The sequence below is a fragment of the Vigna umbellata genome, chromosome 4 (genome assembly GCF_029865625.1).
Source record: "Vigna umbellata cultivar VRB3 chromosome 4, Vumbellata_1.0, whole genome shotgun sequence".
Lineage (NCBI taxonomy): Eukaryota > Viridiplantae > Streptophyta > Magnoliopsida > Fabales > Fabaceae > Vigna > Vigna umbellata.
In genome coordinates this window covers 40,210,359-40,233,956 of record NC_142168.1, presented here as the reverse complement: position 1 = coordinate 40,233,956, position 23,598 = coordinate 40,210,359, and the positions used below count along the sequence as shown (strand labels likewise).

At 34.7% G+C, this 23,598-nt stretch overlaps 2 protein-coding genes across 3 annotated transcripts; one reads left to right on the top strand and one right to left on the bottom strand.

The window, feature by feature from the left end:
• Positions 1–2,310: 2,310 nt before the first annotated feature.
• Positions 2,311–9,264, top strand: LOC148200173 (TMV resistance protein N-like). 2 transcript variants are annotated; one of them, XM_088112494.1, is made up of 6 exons: positions 2,311–3,093; positions 3,202–3,495; positions 6,366–7,185; positions 7,309–7,599; positions 7,688–8,482; positions 8,583–9,264. In XM_088112494.1, the coding sequence occupies exons 1-6, from the start codon at positions 2,624–2,626 to the stop codon at positions 9,186–9,188; spliced, it is 3,276 nt and encodes a 1,091-aa protein (XP_087968620.1). In that variant the 5' UTR covers positions 2,311–2,623; the 3' UTR covers positions 9,189–9,264. The 2 variants fall into 2 exon arrangements, with proteins under 2 accessions (XP_087968620.1, XP_087968619.1); XM_088112493.1 differs by lacking the exons at positions 2,311–3,093; positions 3,202–3,495 and having other exon boundaries at positions 6,181–7,185; positions 8,580–9,264.
• Positions 9,265–19,114: 9,850 nt separating this feature from the next.
• LOC124827360 (putative inactive ATP-dependent zinc metalloprotease FTSHI 3, chloroplastic) lies at positions 19,115–23,468 on the bottom strand. Its single transcript, XM_047300389.2, has 5 exons — positions 23,318–23,468; positions 22,032–23,167; positions 20,158–20,481; positions 19,555–19,855; positions 19,115–19,481 (listed from the first exon to the last, which is right to left on the bottom strand). Exons 2-5 carry the CDS (start codon positions 23,130–23,132, stop codon positions 19,279–19,281), a joined length of 1,929 nt encoding a protein of 642 aa, XP_047156345.2. The 5' UTR covers positions 23,133–23,167; positions 23,318–23,468; the 3' UTR covers positions 19,115–19,278.
• Between the last annotated feature and the right edge of the window lie 130 nt (positions 23,469–23,598).

Genomic DNA, 23,598 nt, shown 5'->3' with positions numbered 1-23,598 from the left:
CGCCACCTACCTTTCCCACAACTAAACCACACCACTGCCAACCCCAAATATGGTGACGGAACTTGGAGAGGCAGACCCTGCAGTCGGCGGTGGCAGAGGAAGAGCGGCGCATGACGAACAGGGGGGACGACGCGATAGAGGACAAGGAGAAACGGCGGAGGAAGCGTCGATTGAGGTGGCTGGGGAGGAAGCGAACGACGCGGGGACGAACGACACGACAGAGGACGAGGAGAAACGGCGGAGGAAGCGTCGATTGAGGTGGCGGGGGAGGAAGCGAACGGCGCGGGGACGAACGACGCGACAGAGGAGGAGGAGAAACGGCGGAGGAAGCATCGATTGAGGTGGCGGGGGAGGAAGCGAATGACGGGGACGAACGGCGCGACAGAGGAGGAGGAGAAACGGCGGAGGCAGCGTCATTGAGGGCCGGAGGAGGTAGCGAGAACGTGACGAGGCCGCAGCGAGACCGTAGTGAGGTCGCGGTGAGGTGGTGGCGAGTAGCGGCAAGGGCGTCCTGCAGCGGTGGCAGCGGTGGCATTGGCGAGGCACGAAGAGGTGGCGGCGAGGTGGTGGCGAAGTCGCGGTCCTGCAGCAGTGGCGTTTCTGCATTGCAGCGGTGGCGTTTCTGCAGCGTTGGCGAAGTCACGAAGAGGGGAGGCATCAACCTTCATCTTTTCTTTTCTCTGTTCTGGTTTGGGCTTGCAGGAGCATCCGTTCTTCCCCCAAATCGTTCTCAGAGTTGGTGATGACAACCTCCGCCAACTAAACCCAAATCGTTCTCATTGCTTCAAAACCCAAATCGTTCTCAATTGATTCTTACAAGTGTTATTTTTTTTCTTTGTTATTTTGGGAGTGATTTTGTTAAGGCTGGACTGGGAAAGTGATTGAATCACGTTGGACCAAAATAATTGCTTCTTGTTGAACCACGACTGGGAAAGTAATTGCTTCTTGTTGATATTCTACGATTTGGTTTTGTGAATCTGCGATTTGGTTTTGTGAAAGGAAAGGAAAAAATAACCCTTTTGCTTCTGTGCAACCAAAATAATCCAAATGCATACAAAAAACCAATATAATCCTGCATACAAAAAAACACGCAATTGCCTCGGTTATCAAGAACCGAGGCATAATCCTCTCTCGTATTACCCCGGTTCAGAACCGAGGTATAAACCTGCTTCTTTTTACCTCGTCCGTATATACCTCGGTTGTAGAACCGATGCATAAAAGCAAATTTAACCGATGCCATTTCTCCTTTTTGTACTAGTGCCCGCCCATAACTTTAGGTGTTCGCCCAGCTTGGTCGTATTACCCCTAAGAGAACCGATCGGACGTATCAGGCCGAGGCGCCCGATCGGATAGATTAGCTATGCTTCTACCCGATCGGCCCTCTCTAAAACCTTCCCGGTCGGTTGTCTGCCCTTGATAGTAACACATATTTTATAACTTAAAATATATAAAAATAAAAAGAAATTAGATTTTCTTAAAAAATAATATAAAAATAGGTTTTCAGTTCTTATTCAAGAAAGAATAGAAGCATAAAATAAAGAATATATTTTATGAACTCAATTTTAAAGTTATATATTTTTTACTTTTTAAGTTTAAAAAGAGTACATTTTCCTCATCTTTTAAATTTATAATGCACTCTAAGTTTCTTCATTGCCTTCTTATTTCTTTTACTTGTTTTTATTTGCAGAAGTTTGAGAATCTAACCGCCTTGAATTTTGACGACTGCAAACTTTTAATACGAGTACCTGACCTATCAAATCTTTAAAATTTTAACTAATTCCATTTTACATTACTTTTAAAATATTTTCTCAATTCAATTCATGACCTCTGTCAATTAATCATTATCAATTCTATAGTATTTATTTTCGCTGAAAAAAATTTAGAATTTTTAGAATATCAAAATAAAGAGATTTTTTTGGATTAACTTATAAGGTATTTTTAGTATTTTTTTATAAACTAGATGAAAGTAAAACTTCAGTGCTTTAATAATTCCTTGAAGTTTTATATCTTTTTCTACAACATGGGATCCTCTTCTTAATGTTGTTTGTCATTAAAATGTATCTAGATTTAAATTTAAATATAGACAAACCCCAATACAATATTAGAGTACAGGAAGCAAAAGTCCCATATGAATTACGATTAGGTGGGGCCAATAGGTTGGATTTTTGCTATAAAATTGAAGTTATCCATAGAATCATTATCAAATTCTAGAATCAAAATTTTAAATCAAGAGAAACTACTTTTATTTTTTAAAATATTATGTAATAAATTAAGTTTAAAATTGATAGAAAATTAATTAAAAATAACAATAAACATATAATCAACTTTTAGATGACCAAAGAGAAGAAAGATTGAAATTGAGAAAAACTAAAAAGCATTCACAATTGACCAATACAGTGAGACAAATCAGAAAGACCGAAACAAAGATATTTTCCAAAGGTTTCAGAAAGACCGAAACAAAGATATTTCCAAAAGTTTCACGCGCTTTAACGTACGAGAGGACAGTACGCTAATTCCTGCTTGGCTCTTGACTCTGCATTACCTTACATTTCAATCTTGGAATTTCATGTTTATTCAAAGTTTGATTCCATTTACAGTCCCAACACGCTAACAATTTGTTCTAATGGCAACTCTAAGTTCCCGTAGATTCACGTACGATGTGTTCCTCAGCTTTAGAGGGGAAGACACGCGTTATGGTTTCACCGGTAATCTCTACAGAGCTCTCTGTGACAGGGGACTTCACACTTTCATCGATGATGACAAACTTCAAAGCGGAGACGAAATCACACCAGCACTTCTGAAAGCAATTGAAGAGTCTAGGATTGCCATCGTTGTACTCTCTCACAACTATGCTTCTTCCTCCTTCTGCTTGGATGAACTCACAACAATCCTTCACTGCCAAAGTGAAGGGCTGTTGGTTATACCAGTGTTTTATAAGGTGGATCCTTCTTATGTCAGACACCAGAAAGGTACCTACGAAGAAGCATTGGCTAAGCATCAAAAGAGGTTCAAAGCGCAGAAGGAGAAGTTACAGAAATGGAAGATTGCTCTGCGTCAAGTTGCTGACTTCTCTGGCTATCACTTCAAAGATGGGTACCCACCTTGCCGATCTTTTTATTTTATTGAAAATCAGTATACGTATCAAGACATGGATACAATGCCTCTAGTTTAACTTGATTAAAACTTCAATTTTTGGAACAGGCATGAATACCAGTACGAGTTTACTGAGAGAATTGTTGAACGGGTTTCCAGGGAGATTAATCGTGCTCCTTTACATGTTGCGGATTACCCAGTTGGCCTACTGTCACAGGTGCTGCAAGTCAAGAAACTTTTGGATGTTGGATCGGATGATGTTGTCCACATGATAGGGATCCATGGAATGGGTGGGTTAGGAAAAACAACACTTTCTCTAGCAGTTTATAATTTGATTGCTGATGATTTTGATAGTTCATGTTTTCTTCAAAATGTAAGAGAAGAATCAAATAAACATGGGTTAAAACTGTAGAAATCGAATTGGGAGGTATAATACCAATTTGTATTATCCGGGAAATATACTCTTCATTATGTATATATATAAATTTTCTGGACAAACTATCCAGAACATACAAATACAAACACAACACATTAATCTCTCAAACTCACAACATACAACTCACAACACACAACCCATTTTCACTCTTTCTCTCACACAATACACAAACATGGAGACTCTCTCCTTTCTCACTGCCCATTCTCCACGGTGCACACACTTGTAGTGTGTCACCCGACCACACCTTCCCTTGTATGTTCTTTCTTCTCGGTGGTGGGTATTTTACAACCACTTCTTCAATCACTTTTATAAGTGAGTTGCACACAAAAAGCCAAATAGTGGTTAGTGAAGTGGATGGCTACTTTCGGTGTAGTGTGGTAGTTACAATCATCACAAACAAACAAATAAAACCGTGTGGACCCTTTTAAAGTTTACCCAACAAAACTCCCCCGTAAACTTTAAATTGGTCTTCTTACACTATATCCCATCATCTCGATTTTTTTCTTTTCTCCCAGATCTTCTGCTCCCTGTTCTCGATCTCTTCTCCCTGGATCGTCTAGGTCTTGAGTGTTCTGAATTCCTCCTCTTCAAATCAAACTTTTCCCGAAGCATTCGATCTAGTGGCTCAAATCTCCGCTGCTGGTGCGTCTCTAGAACCCGATCAACCTCTTTACCCAAGAGCTTTGATAGGTCCTTCCACTCCTCGATGACGCACACAAAACTTTCGAAATCATTCGTTCATGATTTCAAACTCTTCTCCACAACTCGGCTGACAGGCAGCGACTCTCCATTTCTGCCGAGTTGATCTGCCACTTTCTCCTTCAAATTTTCAAACTTCGTCTTGCCTAACACAGTTGTCCCCTGCACGCGTCTATTGAAGATGCCTCCTTTGCTATCTTCTCACCGCTGGACTTCTCTGTCCTTCACTCGCGTCTCTTGAAGATGCCTCCTTTGCTATCTTCTCACCGCTGGACTCCTCCTTCACAGGCGTCCTTTTCAACTCAACAATATGGGTCACAGATTTGCTCTTCCTTCTCTGTGGGTACTCGTTTCCCACAATCCACAACATCCCAAACACCGGGATCCAACAAAAGCTTTCATCTGCAGACTCCAATCACCATAGTCGACACACTCTGTCAACTTAATTAAGGACACTGTTAGCAAGATTAGTCATCTCTTAATCTCTCTATTTTTTCGAATACTCAAACTCTCTCTCTTTTTCACTATCCTTTTTTTTCGGACACTCAAAGTTCTCCCAATTAAATCAGCTACATTTTTTTTAACCCACAAGAATGAATTCTCAGCACCTCTCGGCTCTCCTTCCCTTGTGCACACTGCCTTTCAAAATGAAAGATGGATCCTTTTTTCTTTGGCCGTTCTCATGTGCATGTTTTTTTTAAAGATTTTTTTTTATATAACTTTCTTGAATCCATCTTTTGTAGTGCTCCTGGACGCATGCTAAAAATAAGGGGTGGCCCTCCACTTTTCTCAAAAGCTACATCTTTATTCTTTTGTCCTTCTCTTCCACATTTTCCAAAACACATGGAGAGGCCCTCCATTTCTTATTGCTCCTTTCAAATGAATCTAAGTGAAACCCTCTCTCACGGGCTTCCTCTTCACCTCACGGCCCCCTCTTTTATTCCCACACGGCTTTCCACTTCAAGTAAGGTATACACCCTTAAACAATGGGACCCATGCCTTCTTCTTTTCTTCAATGGCCACGACCGAGAGCTATGCTCTCCTTCTTTGCTTGCTGCCGTGTGCACTTCTAAAACGCTGTTGCTTCTTCTTTTCCCTGCTGTTTGGTGGCTGCTCCAATACGTTCCAGCCCCCTCTCTTTGCACACCAACACACCAACTCTCTTGGCTGCTGGACTTCATGTGCGGAAGACGCCATCAACACGTTAGCCTCCAACGTCGCTGTCGCCCGCTCCAGCCCCGGAACCAGCTTGCTCGCCTTCTCCATCTTCGGCACCAACTCCTGCGGAAACGCCTTCGCCACTTCCAGCGTCTCCCCCGGCACCTGCGGGAGACACTCCAGCTGGCTCGCCTGTGGACGCGCCGTCATCTGCTCCGCCAGAGTCTTCCATCATTGCCGCCACCGGCACAGGTACCACGCACGCCAGCTTCTCCTCCGTCTCTCTCCGTACGCGCTGCCAGCTTCTGCTGGAACGCTTCTTCGTGGGCTGTGACCGTGTGCAACTCCAAAGCTGTTGTGTGCTTCCCAAGGTTGGACGTGAACCCGCTGGACGTCACAGTTCTCCTCTCTGCTTTCACGTTCCCGTGCACACCTCCAGCCCGTGACATGCTGCTACCTGTAGCTGGACACCGTCTGAAGACATCCTCCGTCCGTGGCTCTGATACCAATTTGTAGAAATCGAATTGGGAGGTATAATACCAATTTGTATTATCCGGGAAATATACTCTTCATTATGTATATATATAAATTTTCTGGACAAACTATCCAGAACATACAAATACAAACACAACACATTAATCTCTCAAACTCACAACATACAACTCACAACACACAACCCATTTTCACTCTTTCTCTCACACAATACACAAACATGGAGACTCTCTCCTTTCTCACTGCCCATTCTCCACGGTGCACACACTTGTAGTGTGTCACCCGACCACACCTTCCCTTCTATGTTCTTTCTTCTCGGTGGTGGGTATTTTACAACCACTTCTTCAATCACTTTTATAAGTGAGTTGCACACAAAAAGCCAAATAGTGGTTAGTGAAGTGGATGGCTACTTTCGGTGTAGTGGTATTTACAATCATCACAAACAAACAAATAAAACCGTGTGGACCCTTTTAAAGTTTACCCAACAAAAACACCTCCAGACCGTCCTTCTTTCTGAACTACTTGGAGAGAAGGACATCAACTTAGCAAGTGTGCAAAGAGGAATTTCAGTGATACAACAAAGGCTTGGTAGAAAGAAAGTTCTCTTGATTCTAGACGATGTTGACAACAGAAAGCAGTTACAGGCATTTGCTGGAAGATCTGATTGGTTTGCTCCTGGCAGCAGAGTTATCGTTACCACTCGGGACGAACAGCTGCTAAAATGTCATGAGATTGAAAGAACTTATGAGGTGAAGGAATTGAATAAGAATGATTCTCTTCAATTGCTTATATGGAATGCTTTCAAAAGGGAAAAGGTCGATCCAAGTTACAAGGACGTGTTGAAACGTGTAGTGACTTATGCTTCTGGTCTTCCATTGGCTTTAGAAGTAATAGGTTCCAACTTGGTTGGAAAAAGTGTAGAAGAATGGGAGTCTGCGATTGAACATTACAAAAGAATTCCAAACGGTGAAATTATAGAGATACTTAAAGTAAGCTTTGATGCTTTGGGGGAAGAAGAAAAGAATGTCTTTCTTGACATCGCCTGTTGCTTGAAAGGAAGTAGTTTGAAAGAAGTTGAACAAATACTTGGTGTTCTTTATGATAACAACATGAAACATCACATTGGGGTGTTGGTGAAAAAATCTCTCATAAAGGTTGGGCGTGAAAGGTTTAATGTAATTGAAATGCACGACTTGATTGAGGACATGGGTAGACAAATTGACCTGCAAAAGTCACCCAAAGAGGTAGGGAAGCGCAGGAGATTATGGTTAGGGAAAGATATCATTCATGTTTTAAAAGACAACAAGGTAAGTAAGTTTCATCGATGATTTAATATTTTTATCATAGTATTTTTTTTTCTCTTAACAAATTGCAAAGTTCTTTTAACACGGGAATTTTTTGATTCGTGAATGTGAGTTTTGCATTAACAGGGAACTAGCGAAACTGAAATCATATGCCTGGATTTGTCTATATCTGAAAAAGAAGAAACGATAGAATGGAATGCCAACGCCTTCAGAAGGATGAAAAACCTTAAAATACTTATCATTAGAAATGGTAAATTTTTCAAAGGTCCCAATTATTTTCCGGAAAGTTTGAGAGTACTGGAATGGCATGGATACCCTTCAAATTGTTTACCATCAAATTTTGATCCGAACAAGCTTGTGACATGCAAGTTACCTCACAGTTATTTTACGTCATTTGGATTCCTTGGCTCATCAAAGGCAAGCTTAAACAGTGTTTTCCTCATCTTGTAAATCATTAAAAACAACATAAATATCTTAACTTTTTTTCTTTTTATTTTCTTTGCAGAAGTTCGAGAATCTAACGGTCTTGAATTTTGACCGGTGCAAATTTTTAACACAGACACCCGATATGTCTGATCTCGGAAATTTAGAGGAAGTTTCATTTAAAGATTGTGAGAGTTTAGTTGAAGTTCACGACTCAGTTGGTTTTATGAGTAAACTTAAAATATTGAATGCGGAAGGTTGCATCAAGCTTATGAGTTTTCCACCTCTCAACTTGCCCACTCTTGAAAGACTAGAACTTTCATTTTGTTCGAATCTTGAGAAATTTCCAGAAATACTAGGAAAGATGGGAAACATAAGGGTACTTCAATTGGAGGAGCTTCCCATTAAAGAATTGCCACTGTCGTTTCAAAATCTTATTGGACTCGAAGACTTATTCTTGTCATGTGAAATTGTTCACTTACCAAGTAGCATTGCAACGATGCCTAACTTGTTTGACTTTACTGTTACTAATTGCAAGGGGTGGCAATGGGTAAAATCAGAAGATGCTGAAGATAATGTAGGCTCAATGGTTCCTTCAAAGGTAGATTGGTTTTCGGCCTTTTCTTGCAACCTGGATGATGACTTCTTTTCAGTAGGTTTCATGCGGTTGGCACAAGTGCGTAGTTTATTTCTACGGAACAATAACTTCACACAGCTTCCCGAATGCCTCAAAGAATTTCACAACCTCTGCACTCTTGATGTGAGTCATTGCAAGCATCTTCAGGAAATCAGAGGGTTTCCACCAAAATTAAAACTTTTCAAGGCAATAAACTGTATATCCTTGACTTCCTCCAGCTTAAGCATGTTGCTAAATAAGGTTAATTTTGTCTTGCTCTTAAAATTTTTTATTGATAATACGTAGTGCTCTTAATGTTGGTAAGCTAATGAGTTCTTTATGAATTATGTATGATTAGCAGCAACTGCATGAAGCTAGAAAAACTGAGTTCTGGTTTCCAGGAGCAAGTTTTCCAGAGTGGGTTGATCTCCAGAGCAGTGGACCTTCTTGTTCTTTCTGGTTTCGTAATAAGTTTCCTGCCAAAGTTCTTTCTCTTCTTATAGCACCTGTGGGTGATAAAGATGAGTTTGGTTTCATTAGACCTATGGTGTTCATTGATGGCAAAGTTCAAGAATCACGAGCCTTTTATTTCAAGGAGATAGAGAGGATGTTTGAATTCGATCAAACATACCTTTTTGATCTACAAAAGCTACCTACCTATAGTAATTTGTTTGAACAACCTTTACAAAAGGAATGGAAGCATGTGAAGGTTACATATGAAGGTGTGATAGAGTCCTCAATTGTTAAAGCAACAGGAATTCATGTATTCAAAAAGGAAAACAGCATGATGGAAGACATTCGGTTTGATGATCCTTATACCAACAACAAATTAGACAAAGATCTCAACGCTTCTCAATCACAAAACCACTTGTTAAGAACCATAGGTTTCTTCATGTGCAAATTTTTCATAGGCCTTTTTCTTTTTTCTTGTTGTGCTTTTATTTTTTACTTTATTTACCGGCCTTAGCACCAACCCAAGTAGGATATGAGTGGGATATTTCCATTTTTATTATATATATATATATATATTATGTTTGGAATAATGGGTTAAGAATTTTCTTTGTCTTATTCGGAGTTTCTCTTATAAGGTTTTTCTATTTCTTACTTCTTCAAAGTCCGAACCATTAAAAGTTTGAACCGAATGGATGGGTACATACTAAAAACATTCTTATGTTCAAATTAGTTAATTATATCGATCTGTTATCACAATTAAGTCTTAAATATATAAGATATGTAATCACCTACCTTCTTACCTTACATCTGTATTTATAAGTTTTGGAATGAACTTTTGGTTAGGATTGACCCAATTAGAGCCTAATAGCTCATAAATATTCTTTATTTTGTTAATTCTATTGAGCTTGTGCTGAAGCTTCTAATCAGATTGTGACCAAGATGTCATCAGAGAAAATGGGATCGATTGGTCAGCTTTGTCTCTAAGGTCCTAGAAAACATTATGGTGAGGATTGATCGACCGATCAAGTGGTGGGTGCGTTGACCGGGCAGTTTATATGGTACACAAACCTTCCAAGCCCGAATCAGTACTAACCAATGAAGGGGTTTAAGAGGATTGGTCGGCCCGATCGTTCGCTCAAGAGTTAAGGGTTGTTGCCCAGTTCTTATTTTGAAAATATAGTCGTTTTTGGGGAGGTTTTGGGACTCAAGCCTCTTCGTTTCTTGCATTTAGAAGAAGTTATAAGTCATTCGAATTGGATGATTAGATCGATATGACGACGTGGGATACGTTGTTCATAGGCATTTTCAACCTTTCATGATTTTATATTTAAAGTTATTTTTCTAATTTCTAAATAATTTATTATAATAATAATAATATTATATTAAATTCTTACGAGTAAAAAAATACTTACCTAATAATGCACATCTTAAATATACTAAAACCCCAAGGTTCACACACACACAAAGCTACATCCAGTTTTCCTTTAAGCACTCTTAAAGGTTACACTATCTTGGAGAAGATACAACCAGTTTTATTACTCTTGGTTTACAACGAGTATAACCACTCTTGGTATAAAATAGTCCAACACACTATAATGTTTAACTCCTTCTAAGTTAAACAACCAAGTGTTTTAAATCACTTATGATTATCTAAACACAACAAAAGTGTTTTTAAAAGGAAGTACAAATTGAGAAGCTCTCTTAGAGAGGATTTAAATCAATATAAATTATATCTGGAAAACGTGTTATAAAGAGTTTTCTTTTTCAAAGAGCTAGAAGACATGAGAATGACAACGTAAGAATTTATGCAATTTTTTTTTATTTTTATATTCATGCGGTCTTCTTTATATAAGTAATTTCGAAAAGATTCGTTACTCAAAAACATTGACTTTGATGTAGGTATTGTAGCCTTTTGTACTACGACAAATGTTACTTTGTTTTTGTAGAGGCAACTATGTTGCATGTATGGATTAGGCTCATAACGCATTGAAGAAACATTTCTAGATTGTCTTCATATCTCTTAATGTTTTTCTGAATTAGTGTAGAACATTTGAATAAAGTATTTGTTCTTTATGTATCTGCACAGATAAAGATAAATAACAAAATAGACAAAAGAGTATTATTTGTATATTTGGATTTATAATGTTAGATGTTCATTATATTTATATTGTTTAGCAAGGTCCGTGTACTATAACGTTTATGCTATTTTGTTTATCAAATCTATTGTGTTTATGTTAGACTCTTCTCTTTAGTCTTTATGATAGATATTGCATTTAGGATATGACATATAGTGTTTAGCTCGTTATCCTAGACGGTTATTTTAATAGACATTATTTCGTTGGATACTTTTGTTAAACCTCAAGATAAAGGGTTCCTAGACGATATTGTTTTAACACCCTATTGAACACAAAAAGTGAAGTTGAGCATCAACCAAACTATTATATAAAAATAAGGCTATACCTTGGTTTAGACATTCAATTCTGATAGTGTTAAGCCTTTTCTTCTTGTAATAATTAGGATATATATAGAGAAGAACGAGAGAAGATCAATAACTCTTAGAGCTACCTTAAAGAGCACTTCCAAAACATATTGAAACAACATACAACAAGTAAACCAGTAGAAAAGATTGGTAGCAGTATAGTTAAAGAAGAGGAAATGAAATCCAACCTCTCCACACATTTCCGTATTACAATTTTCTAAATTAAAACTTGCCTATTTATATAATCAAAATTTCTTCATAAAAACACTGTTCCATTGAATCTAAAAGTAAATAGTGGAAATCTTAACAAATCCTTGTGAATAGGACACTTGGTGATACTACAACCAAACCAATACAATTGCTGGAATTGGTTGCTACAAGAACTTCATCAAGTTTCTGCTTCTTTCTAGATATATTATAAGTATTACAGGAAGTAAATGCCTAACGCTGTCATAATTGAATTCCTAAAGCAAAGGTAGAGCCTTATTTTTATAGAACAATTTGGTCAATACTCAGCCTAACTTTCTATGCTCAACCATAAGGATCCTTCATGGGTTGATTTCCTTATCAGTTTAACCCTTATCCTGGTGCTTAACAATTGAGTTTTCCCTCTTAAGAGGGTTTCCTTGGTAGCTTTAGATTCAAGTCTTGATGCTTCAGCTTTCTTAGTGAAGAAGGTTTTCTCATGTGGCTCAGCTCCACTTGCTGTACTCATCTAGAAAATTCAAATGTATTGTCCTATCTTTTCTTCTTCCATGGCTTAGTGCCAATAACCGTGGCTCAACTTCATGCTGGCTATTTTCTCTATTTTCACTACAAAATAACATGATATTATTATAATTCACAAAACTTTATTTCTCCTACATTATGCAGATTTAAGCTGAGATAAACTCCTCCTCTTCCTCTCTTTTTGTGGTGACAATTTTACATATAAGTTAAAATGAGCTACAAACGGTGCATGAAATACTTTTGAAATTAACATTGTAAATCTCTGTAGAACTTTCTCGATATAACTCTTATGAGATAAACATGTGTAATCTTCCAGCTTTCAAATCTTATATGATTTCCATGCCAAGAATTCTACGTGAAGGATCCTAATCTTTTATCTTATATTTACCACTTAATTGTGTCTCCACCTCATTAATCTTAGTTAGATACTTACATGAAATTAGCATTACGTGCCTAGATGGCTTGTGCCTTCTTCTTAACACCCTTTCAACATTCAAACAAACTTTATTACTAGTTAATAATACATGTAATCAAAACTTAATTATATCCCAAAACAAAATAAATGACATTAACCTTTATGTTTTTACTATGAATTTTGGTACATTCTTTTCTTTTCCTAGTTGTTGGAGTGTTTCAGTGCATATCTTTATATGGAATCAAGAGTTTATTGGGTTTGTATCCTCTTATTAGAGTGTTCCAATGATATGACTTATGTTGTTGAGTGTGTTCAAAAGTTGATCTTGTGGTGTTTTTATTGTCTTGTGTTTGTAATTACTATTTAGATTATATGCAAAAAAAAAAAAGTTCATAATTAATCTTGCAAACTTACGAATCTGTCTATAACAACAGATGGACTGTTTCATTAGTAAAGGCCGAAGTTTGTTAATATCAAGTTCTATCTTTGATAATTTGTATACAAAAGATTCTCATAATATATATATTATATATATATATATATATATATATATATATATATATATATATATATATATATATATATATATTATAAGTTATTGGTGTGATTACATTTGATTTTGATGAAAGCTTTTTAGCAATATATTTATGTGGTAATATTTTAAGTTATCTTTGTTTTATTAAGTTTTAATATTTTTAAAATATTGTAGTTCACACATCTAAAAGAAAATAGATAGAGATGTATATCTAAATTAATATATCATAATACTTTATTATTATTATTATTATTATTATTTTAATTTTTAAAATTTTAAGTTTTGAGGAAGACTTTAATAATTATTAGGCTTAAATATGGTTCTTATTTTCGTCGATTTTGTTCAGTGGAGGAATTATTTTTTTCTGAATGTTCAATCTGATCTCAATTTTGGTAATTTATGTTTAATTTGGTTTTTTTTTATGATGTCATCTAAATTGTTAATGGCAGATTACGTTTGCAGTGTTTGAATGGCATGTTCAATTTTGATTACGTAGCTCGTGTGAGTTGAACTAATTTAATTAATTAACCCTAATTACAGTGGCACATGGTCTCGACTTCTTCTCTTCCAAAGCAAACACACTCTTCTCCTACACCCATTTCCCTCGTTCCTTCCACTCCAATCACCTTCGTCAACACACATAACTCATCGCTCCACCCTAATTTGAGTGTTCGTGAAAATTGCGTGCAAGTCAGTGTCATGTGGTAGATTTTGGACATGGTACATGAAATTTCTCTTAAATTTAAATATTGAAGAATATATACCTCATTGGTTCAAACAAACAACAAATATGGTGTACCCTGTCGAGTGTGTATTCAACACCCACATTTGACCTCCGTTATCATTTTTCATAAACAACCAGAACACCCCTTCACTACATCAATGCTCGAGACCCTCTACCATCTTTTACTTTGCCCTCTTTCTTCATTCTTCTTCTCACAAACCTTAAAATTGGTGTCATTTTGCCGGAGTGAATAACATTAATTCAACCACAGAATCAAAATATAGCATAACATTGGTGAAGTTCATCACGATTCCAAAAGTCTCGCCAAAAATAGAAGCCTCGTCAATGGCAGGGAACAGAGGCCTATAGGAGCGACAACAACCTAGGGGAGTCGCGCAACAAATTTCGTCATCATTGTTGGTAGAAGAAGCTTCCTCATATGTGGTGTCGTCGTTATCATTGTCGTTGGAAAGTGGAGAATGGAGATGGATAAACAAAGTTATGGGGTCTGGTGAAGAAAAGGAGATTGGGGAAGAAGAAATTAGGGCTGAGCAATGAGTTATTTGTGTTAATGAAGTGATTGGAGTGGAAGGAATGAGGGAAATAGATGGAGTGTTTGCTTTGGAAAAGAAGAAGTCGAGATTGTGTCACTGTAATTAGGGTTAATTAATTAAATTAGTTTCATCTCACACTAGATAGACCCTGAAAGCAAAAATTCAACATGTCATTAATGTGTATAGTTTCTCCATAATAATTTAGACATAATGAAAAAAAAGACCAAATTGAACATAAATTACCAAAATTAGGATCACAATGAACATCCGAAAAAAAATGAGTTTCACACTAAACAAATCCACAAAAATAGAAATCAAAAGGTATTTAAACCTAGTTATAATAACATGCATTATTAAATTTTATAATTTTAAAAGTAATTACTTGAAATCATTTTCTATTTAAAAATTTCATCATTAATTTTAATTAAGGCATGAAACTTGTTTATTTTTTTAAGAATTTATGTTAAGTATTACTATCAACTTTGACATATGACATCATATAAAACAATCCATTAAAAAAAACATGGAAGATCAAACTAAATCCATATTAAAAAAACATACAAAATAAACTCATTTCTAAGAAACTACATAATAAAAATTAAAGAGATTTAAACGAACAAACTTTAATCTAATAACAAAAAGGAAATTTTAACCAAACAAAACTCATTGTTAACTTTAATTAAGGCATACAAGTTGGTTAATAGTTTACATTTTATAAAAAGTCATTATTAATAATAAAATATTATTTTTGTTTGCATTTCACTACTTAAATATAAATAGTTAGTTTTTTTTTATTTAGTTACAATATAAATATTACTACTATAAATAGAGTGTTTACTATACCATGACCAATTATTATACCATGAATTCATCATGACTTGAATTTGGTGTAAATTTTCTTTATGGCATACACATTTATTTGATAATATTGTAGTAATTAAGTATAGGCTCACAAAAATATAACTTTTATAAATTTAGAATCTATTTAAAAAATGATTTATAAATGTTCTAATTTATATAAAACAGACACTAGGAATTAAAATAAAAGAGTCCATCATAAATTAGGCTAAGCCCATTAAGGTTAAATATCCACACAAAACCTAATTCAAAACCCTAATTCACATAATTGTTGGATGCGGTCGTCTTCTATTGTATTAACAATTAGTAGTCTAATGCTATAAATACACAAGAAATGGAGAATACTAAAACAATACAAAAACAATCTCATGTAGTTGTAAAGGTTTTCAGAGAGTGGTGTAGTAGTTGTTCATTTAGTGTTGGTGGAAAAATTGTAAGCCACAAATAGAGTGTGTGAAAAGAAAAACAATAAGAAGACGAGTTTGTTATTTTCATAAGTCGTCGTTAGAGATGATTAAGGTCAAATCGTAATAGTGATTGATGTTTCATAAATCATATCGATTTTATTTATTTTCTTTAAGTTTGACTCTGGTTTTAATACAGTTTCATTTACTTTTTACGATTTTCAAACGCATTAATTTTTTAAGAACAAAGTTTTCATATGTAAGATTTTTGTACTAAATATTGACCATGGTTAAAAATCTGGTAGGTGACGGGTAGAAATAGAGTGGTGGTGAAAGAAGAAATAAAAGTATATATTTTATTTATTATCATGTTTTTTTTTGTTATTTTGATCATTCGTTTCTAATTGTGTATGTTTCTTATGTTTATATTCATAGTTATGAGTTCACCTCTTCTCCAATCAATTTTCTAAATAAAATCAAAATAAGTGGATTTATGGAGTTTTAGGTAATTATTGAGATGACTCAAATACATACATCTACCAACTTGCTATATTTTCAACAAGGAGATAAAATGAATATTGATTTTTGGTTACAAGAAAATAATCTTCTTACACGTACAATATTTTTTTTATATATATTTAATGTGGAAAGTTGTATCCCCTTTAGCTTTTACTTTTGGTAGTTATAAATTTGGAAACAATAAAAGACATGATTCCCCTTTAATACGTGACATATGCTCAATACTTATAACTCTTTCTTTCATTCACATTTAGTCCATATTTATCATCAAAATAAAGATACATTCATTATTCTATTTTTTTTAGTTTTATGTAATGTAGAAGATATCATGGGCGAAGAAATAATAATAATTAACACTAATATTAATATTTTTAATTTATATTACATATTTTAAAGAATAAGATTTGTGGTACGTTACCATATATATATATATATAATATGTATGTATATATATGTGTATGTATGTACATGCGCATATATATATATATATATATATATATATATATACATATATATATACACACGTATGTATATATGTATGTATAGATGGATTTTGCATATAACATTTTTTAAGTCCAAACATATGTTATAGGCATAATAGTGAACAATATCTCCTCAACCATTTTCTCAATTTTATGTTATCGTTATCATTCTTATCACATGAATCCTCAATATCAAAATCCATATGAAGAAGAAATAATTATTACTCACCAAAATACAGAGTCGTGAATCGTGAATCATTATTACTTTCATTATGACTATGTCAATTATGTCTTTGAGGATTCATGAGATGAGAATGATTATGAAAATATCAAGTACAAAAATAGTTAAGGATTCAAATATAAACCATTAATGCCTATAACATTGTTTTAGATATATTGGTAAATGTCATGACTATGAATTAAGTGAAAAGAAGATAAAAAGTTATACATATATGTAAGTTATGTGAGTTGTGCCACACACAAAAAAAAAAAAATCATAATACATTATATATGGAAAGTATTATATCGTAAAAAGTATTATATTTTAAAACTTTAAATGTTATATGAAATTATGGTTGCACTTCTTAATATGAAGATGGAATACACTTAATGGTAGTTGAAAGATCATAAGTGTAATGGACTATACATGGTCATCTTTCTATTATGTAAGATGCATGAACAAATCATAAAGATGTTTGATTAATTTTTTTTGTGAACTCTCTTGCTTGGATAATGATTAATTTTTTTGGTGAACTCTCTTGCAGGGATATTGTTTTTGATGTCCGTTGATAATTAACAACATGTGAAAAGACATGTGAGAAATCGTGTGAGATGCTTGATACCTTTGGAGAGGAGATTAGAGAAAGAAATGTTGTTCAAGCCATCACAAATAATGAAAGTAATTATGTATTAGTTGGGAAGATGTTGGAGGAGAAAGGATCCAATCTATATTGGACTCCCTATATTGCCCAGTGCATAGACTTAATGCTTGAAGACATTGGTTTTATATATTGCCCATTCTAATACCTTGAGTTTGTTGAGACAATTTAGAAATAAGAAGGAATTAGTAAGGTATGTTGTGATAAGATTTGCTATAAGAAAAATTGAAAAAGATGTTCACTTCTAGGAACCATGTGGTTTTTACTTTGAAAGTCATAACTCCTCTTATTCGTTTACTTCGTCTTGCAAGTGAAGAAAGAAAAACAACAATGAGATATATCTATGAAAAAGTGGAGAAGCCCAAAGAAACCATAATGAAGTCTTTAGATACCAATGAAAGTAAATGCAAGGATGTAATTACAATCATTGATAATGAATGGACTTGCCAACTTCATGCACTTTTGAATCTAGAATTATATTACTCTAATCTTGGCAGAGAATTTGAATCTAGAATTCTATGACTCTAATTTTGATAATAAGTTGTAGGCTTGCATGAAGAGGTGGGTGCCAAGTAAAGATGCACAACAACAAAAATTTAAGTGAGTTGTCTCTTTATAAAAGTGAAAGTGGACTATTTGGGGGTAATTTCGTCAAATAATCATGACCACAACTCCTGGTGAGATACTTAAACAATTTCAAGTATTTTAAATTAGTTTAAGTTATAAGTTATAAAATTTAAGTTAATTTATATGTTTTTATAAATTAATGGTGGAGAAATTACAGTTACGTAGCTTCAAACCTACAAAAGCTAGAAATCATGATTTTAAGTTTGATATTTAGCTCATCAAGATATGAATATAATTGGAGTGTATTTGGACAAGTAATATTTGTTATTCATGCCTCATTTCATAGGTATATTCTCACAAAAATAGGACAAAGCTAATTATTACTTTATTTATTTATAATGCAGATTCATTCACAAGAAAGAAATAAGCTTGCATGATTTAATTTACATCAAGCATAACCAACAATTTGCCCAAAGATATAATATTAGAGATGAAATTGATTTTGTTGTACTTAATGAAATTGATAAGTGCAATGAATGGTTGGCAGGACAAGTAGATGATAATGATAATGAAGATGGGTTTTTATGAAGATTGCACTCTTAATTGCGAAACTATTTATGAAGCTTTAGGTGTTGGTGGGTCAATGATTTATACAAGGAGAAAAGCAAACAATAAAGGGAAGAAAAAAAAACAACCATTAAATGATGGTATTACTATCAGATTTTCTCAAGTTAAAAAAAAAAACCATGTAACTTTGGTCTCCACAAAAGAAGAACAAAAAGACTATTCAAGTTAAGGTTGATAATGAATTCAGATTTGAAAATTTTAACTTCTAAAAATATTAAAAAACTATTTAACTTTAATTAAATTTTCTGCAAAACAGAGGAAGAAAAATATACCCTATGGGATAACATTGAAGATATTGTGTTAAGATTAAGAGTAACATGATTACAAATTTAAGATATTAATCATATGTTTAATTCTTATTTTAATTCTTAAAACTTGAAAATCTAAAGTCTCGACTTGTATTTATCATTAATTTTATGGAAATCTTTCATTATTTCTTGCATTTCATTTATATATATATATATATATATATATATATATATATATATATATATATATATATATATATATATATATATAGATAGATAGATAGATAGATAGATATTGTGTGTTCGTGTATATCCTATTACATGTATAACATCTGATCTATTTTCATAAAGGATTTCTAAGTTATGCACATGTGTTGCTGAATTGAAGTTCAAATTTAGGGTCAAATTTTGCAACCTCAAATTGCAGGCAGAATCAAGTAATCAGTGACCATAAACTTGGCCTTTTGACGGCTATATTAGGTCTTCCCTTTCTGCTGACAGTGTATATTCTCAGGCATTACGTAAAGGGTAACAATGAAATGAAAAAAATAGAGGAAGACATATAAGAAAATTGAACAGGAAAAATCATGAACTCAGTGATTGATAACCTAATGGTCCTTTCAGGTCATCCTGTCTTCTTTCATTTTTTCCCATAAGTGATGGCATCCAAGGGAATAGCTTGGTTAGCTCCTTGCTTATTTTACTAGACCTGAATTGCTTATCATTGATTCCGAATTTTGCTCTTTCAATAGCTTCCATTATGTCTTCCCTTGCCACAGTTTCAGTACCTGCAGAATCCAAGTATAAGGTCACTCTTAAACTCATCACACATTAAATATAAAAGTTGTAAGTTGGTTTTACCTCTACGAGCAGCAAGCAAAGCGGATTCATTGACAATATTTGCCAAATCAGCACCTACAAAACCAGTAGTAAGAGAAGCAATTAAATGGCAAATGATGTTAGTGTCCTCCTCCAAAGGAACTCCTCTCAGATGCACAGCCAATATTTTTCTCCTTCCTTCTTCATCAGGTTCACCTACATATACTTTTCTTGAGAAACGACCAGGCCGACATAAAGCCGGATCCAAGGCTTCCGGCCGGTTAGTTGCTGCAATCACTACCACTCTCATCTCAGATTCAAATCCATCCATTTCTGTCAGCAACTACACACACAGAAGATACTTTAAAAATTCAGCTAAGAGCATACGACACCTATTAAAACAATATGATTTGTTTCTCAGTTTCATACTTAAAATTCAAATTAGCATATGAAGTATTTTTCTTTAACATAGAAAGTATATACTAATACTGTGAAGTAATTGAAGAAACTGGACTTTTGCACATTATCTTCCCACCCCACATTACTATATTACAGTCAGCAGTGACTAGTGAGCCATAAACATAAAACCAATTATTGATAATTTGTATCTGATAACGAAATACAACATAATATGTAAAAACTTGCCTGGTTTAGTGTCTGGTCACGCTCATCATTAAAACTTCTTCCACGCTTGCCTCCTACGGCATCAAGTTCATCAATGAATATGATTGATGGTGCAAATTTTCTCGCCGCATTGAAAAGGTCTCTGATTCTAGCCGCCCCTCTTCCAACAAACAACTCCACAAACTCACTAGCAGATACAGTGAAAAAGGGTACACCTGCTTCCCCTGCCACTGCTCGTGCAAGTAATGTCTTCCCAGTTCCAGGAGGACCCACCAGCAGCACCCCTCTAGGTAACTTTGCCCCTAGCTTGCGGTAATTTATATCCCCTTGAAGACATGAAACTATCTACAAAAAAGGACTGTATCAAAAACAATAACACAATCAAGTTGCTTGCTTACTGACAAGAAAAGTTCTACTAAAATTGATTAGAATTCATTTTCCAGTTGTTACAATATAATACTCCATATTAAATGATTAGAAGGGACCAACCAATCCACAGAATATGATGTAATATTCTTTCATGCTTCATCATAAACTTTTCATGTGTTTTGTCCTATCTCTGAGAAATCTTTTTAACAAAATGGTTACATATCTCAAATTGGATATTAATCATTGAAGATGTAGAAAAGAAATGGAAAATAGATAGAAACAAATGAAAAAAAAAAAATAACAATTTCATTAAATTTTTTAGACTAAGAGAGGGGTCTCTTATCCAATTATTCCTTTTCCAACTTCAGTAAGGATTCTCCTTTTACAGAACGAATCCCTCTAATCCAATTTCCCTCATTTATCTAATTAACTCTTCTAAATAAACTAACCAAAGGGCCAACTGTCTAATATCCGTCATATTCAGCTCATAGTTCATACAAATGTTAGTTTTCAATCTAAAATATTTTGATGCAATCGTGACTACTTTCAAGATAATGCACCCAATTGCCACAGGCTAAACTTATAAGAGGCATAACTTTAACCTGTAAGTTAAGCATATCTAATTGGCAGGGAAACGTTGTTTCAATGTCTTAATTGTCCAACCCTGAATTAGTATGCCCATACAGCAACAGCGAGGAGTATGAGCTAATCCTATAATATTTAAACAGTAAAGCAGAGAATATCAATGCACAGAACTACAAGTCATTAATGATTGAAAAGATCTAAAATAAGTGCATTACAGAACCTTAGGAAAAAATTGTTTTGCTTTTGACACAAAACAATTGCCTGATCAAAGTTTTCTTTATCTGAAAAGAGTCAAATGGATTTGAACATAATAATTTTGATAAAATAAATTCAGAATTTGTTTATACGAAAGCTAGAGTATTATCTATAAATACTAAAGCTTTTACACCTCTTCTCATGTATTAAGCTAAAAACTGAACCACTGGTCACTAATTCTAACTTCCAAGAGATAAATAAATAGAAATAAAAAAATGTAATTAAAAAACAAAAGATGTTGATTATCTCTAGCAAAGTACTACTAACTACGTAACAACACTATTATTTAGTCTATTACACGACCCTGCCAGTTAGCCTTACTGATCTTCTCCAACAACATGTTCCCGTATTTCTTCTTGCTATTTTATAAACCGAAGATGATAATATTCCAGCTCACACGAATTAAAAGGGAAAAATAGAGCAATAGTTCAGATTCTGATACTACTTGCACAAATAACAAATTAGCACAGTACACCCAACATTCTGAATCTGTCTAAAAACAAGTACACAAGGGTTGGTAACTGTACAGCCAACTCATATTTATTGGTGAACGAAAGAGGATATTTCTCTATTGGTGCAAAGAAATTACCGGAGGATAACGGTCACTTGTTAACCAAAAGTAGCAAAACATGAAAATCACTTTTATTACATAATTATTTATAAACATTCTAGTATGAGATAATTACCTCCATGAGCTCTACTTTTGCAGAATCAACACCTTCCACATCATCAAATCCAACTGTCTGACTATTAGGCCTCTGCTTCCTTGCAGGACTATTAGCAGTAGAAAGTTGCCGATATAGAAGCCACATCAGTGGAATTAAAGGTATCCACAGTGTTATCACAGTGATCAAAGTACTCCTCATTGACATCAACACAGATTGAGGGGAAGAGCTATATGTAACCCCTTTTTCTCTCATCAAACTAACAAGGAATTTTTCATCATGATCTATTTTTCTAGTGGAATACTGCCATTCAGGAATTGAAGCCCTTGTCTTAGAGAATTTCTTTTGTACATTCACCACTGGAGTTTGGCCAGCCCTAGAAGCACCCTCACTCCCTATCTTATCAACATCCACATCAATGGAAACATCTACAGCTTGAGATTCTTCACCGGAAACATGATCATTTTCAACATTTTGGGACTTCATGTTGTAATATATACGCCGCGACCCCTCTTCAACTAAAACCTTTTCAACATATCCATTCTGAAGGCTGCTGATCAAGTCGGAATATGGAACAGATTTCGGAGGGGGGAGTGCAGTCAATTTTAGAAACAGGAAACAAAGGCTGAACACAACAGAAACTGAGGCAGAAAATGCTACTGCTCTAATGTTCTTACGAATAAGAACCTCTAAGTCATTCAAAATGGACTTAATAGAAGCCCTTCTCATTCTCATAGCCAATAACCGTAACCTTGGCCGCAATCTCAATGAAAACCTCTTCTTCAACCTATTACCTTCACCCTTACCATAGTGAGTTTTCTTCTCACCCTTGCTTCTACTCACAAATGGCTGAATTTTATTGCTTCTTGAAACACCGTGTGGAGTCTTGCAACAATAAGGAACCCTTAATGAGGGAACTCTACTTCTACCACCACAATACCCTAGCTTCTTGTCCCAAACAAACTCATATGGAAACTTGTAGCATTGGTTAAACCCTAAAGAAGACAAAACAAATGACCTAGTACCCAAACCTCCACACACCCCAAGATATGTTTTTTGGGGCATAGAAGGGGTAACAATAACAAATGACCCAGTATTACAGGGTATAGAAAAACAAGCCATACCTCTTTCACAATCAAACTACACACTCATAGTACCTGCCAGTGCCACATAAACAGCGTTAACATGAAAAAGAACATTAACAAGAATTGAAAACATAGGAGAACGGGGAGATACATAATTGCACAGAAACATGAATAGAGTAGCATAAACATGAAAAAGAACATTAACAAGAAAACATTTATTACCTAATCTCATATTATATGTCATGTAAAACGCAGACAGCAATTGTATCAAGTGGAAGATGAAGAGAGTGCTTCTTCAATGTTGATATATCTGTTTGAAGATTATTTATTTTCGGTATATCTAGTATTAGCCTATTACATATTCAATCTCGTACCTGGGTCTTTGGGACGCCAAGATTCATATTGCATTGCAATTGTTTTTTTCACCCTTATAATTTCTTTCTACATCCCTACTAATTTTTAAACTTCCATTTTTACCCTTCTTTTAAATGGAAGTGAAAGTT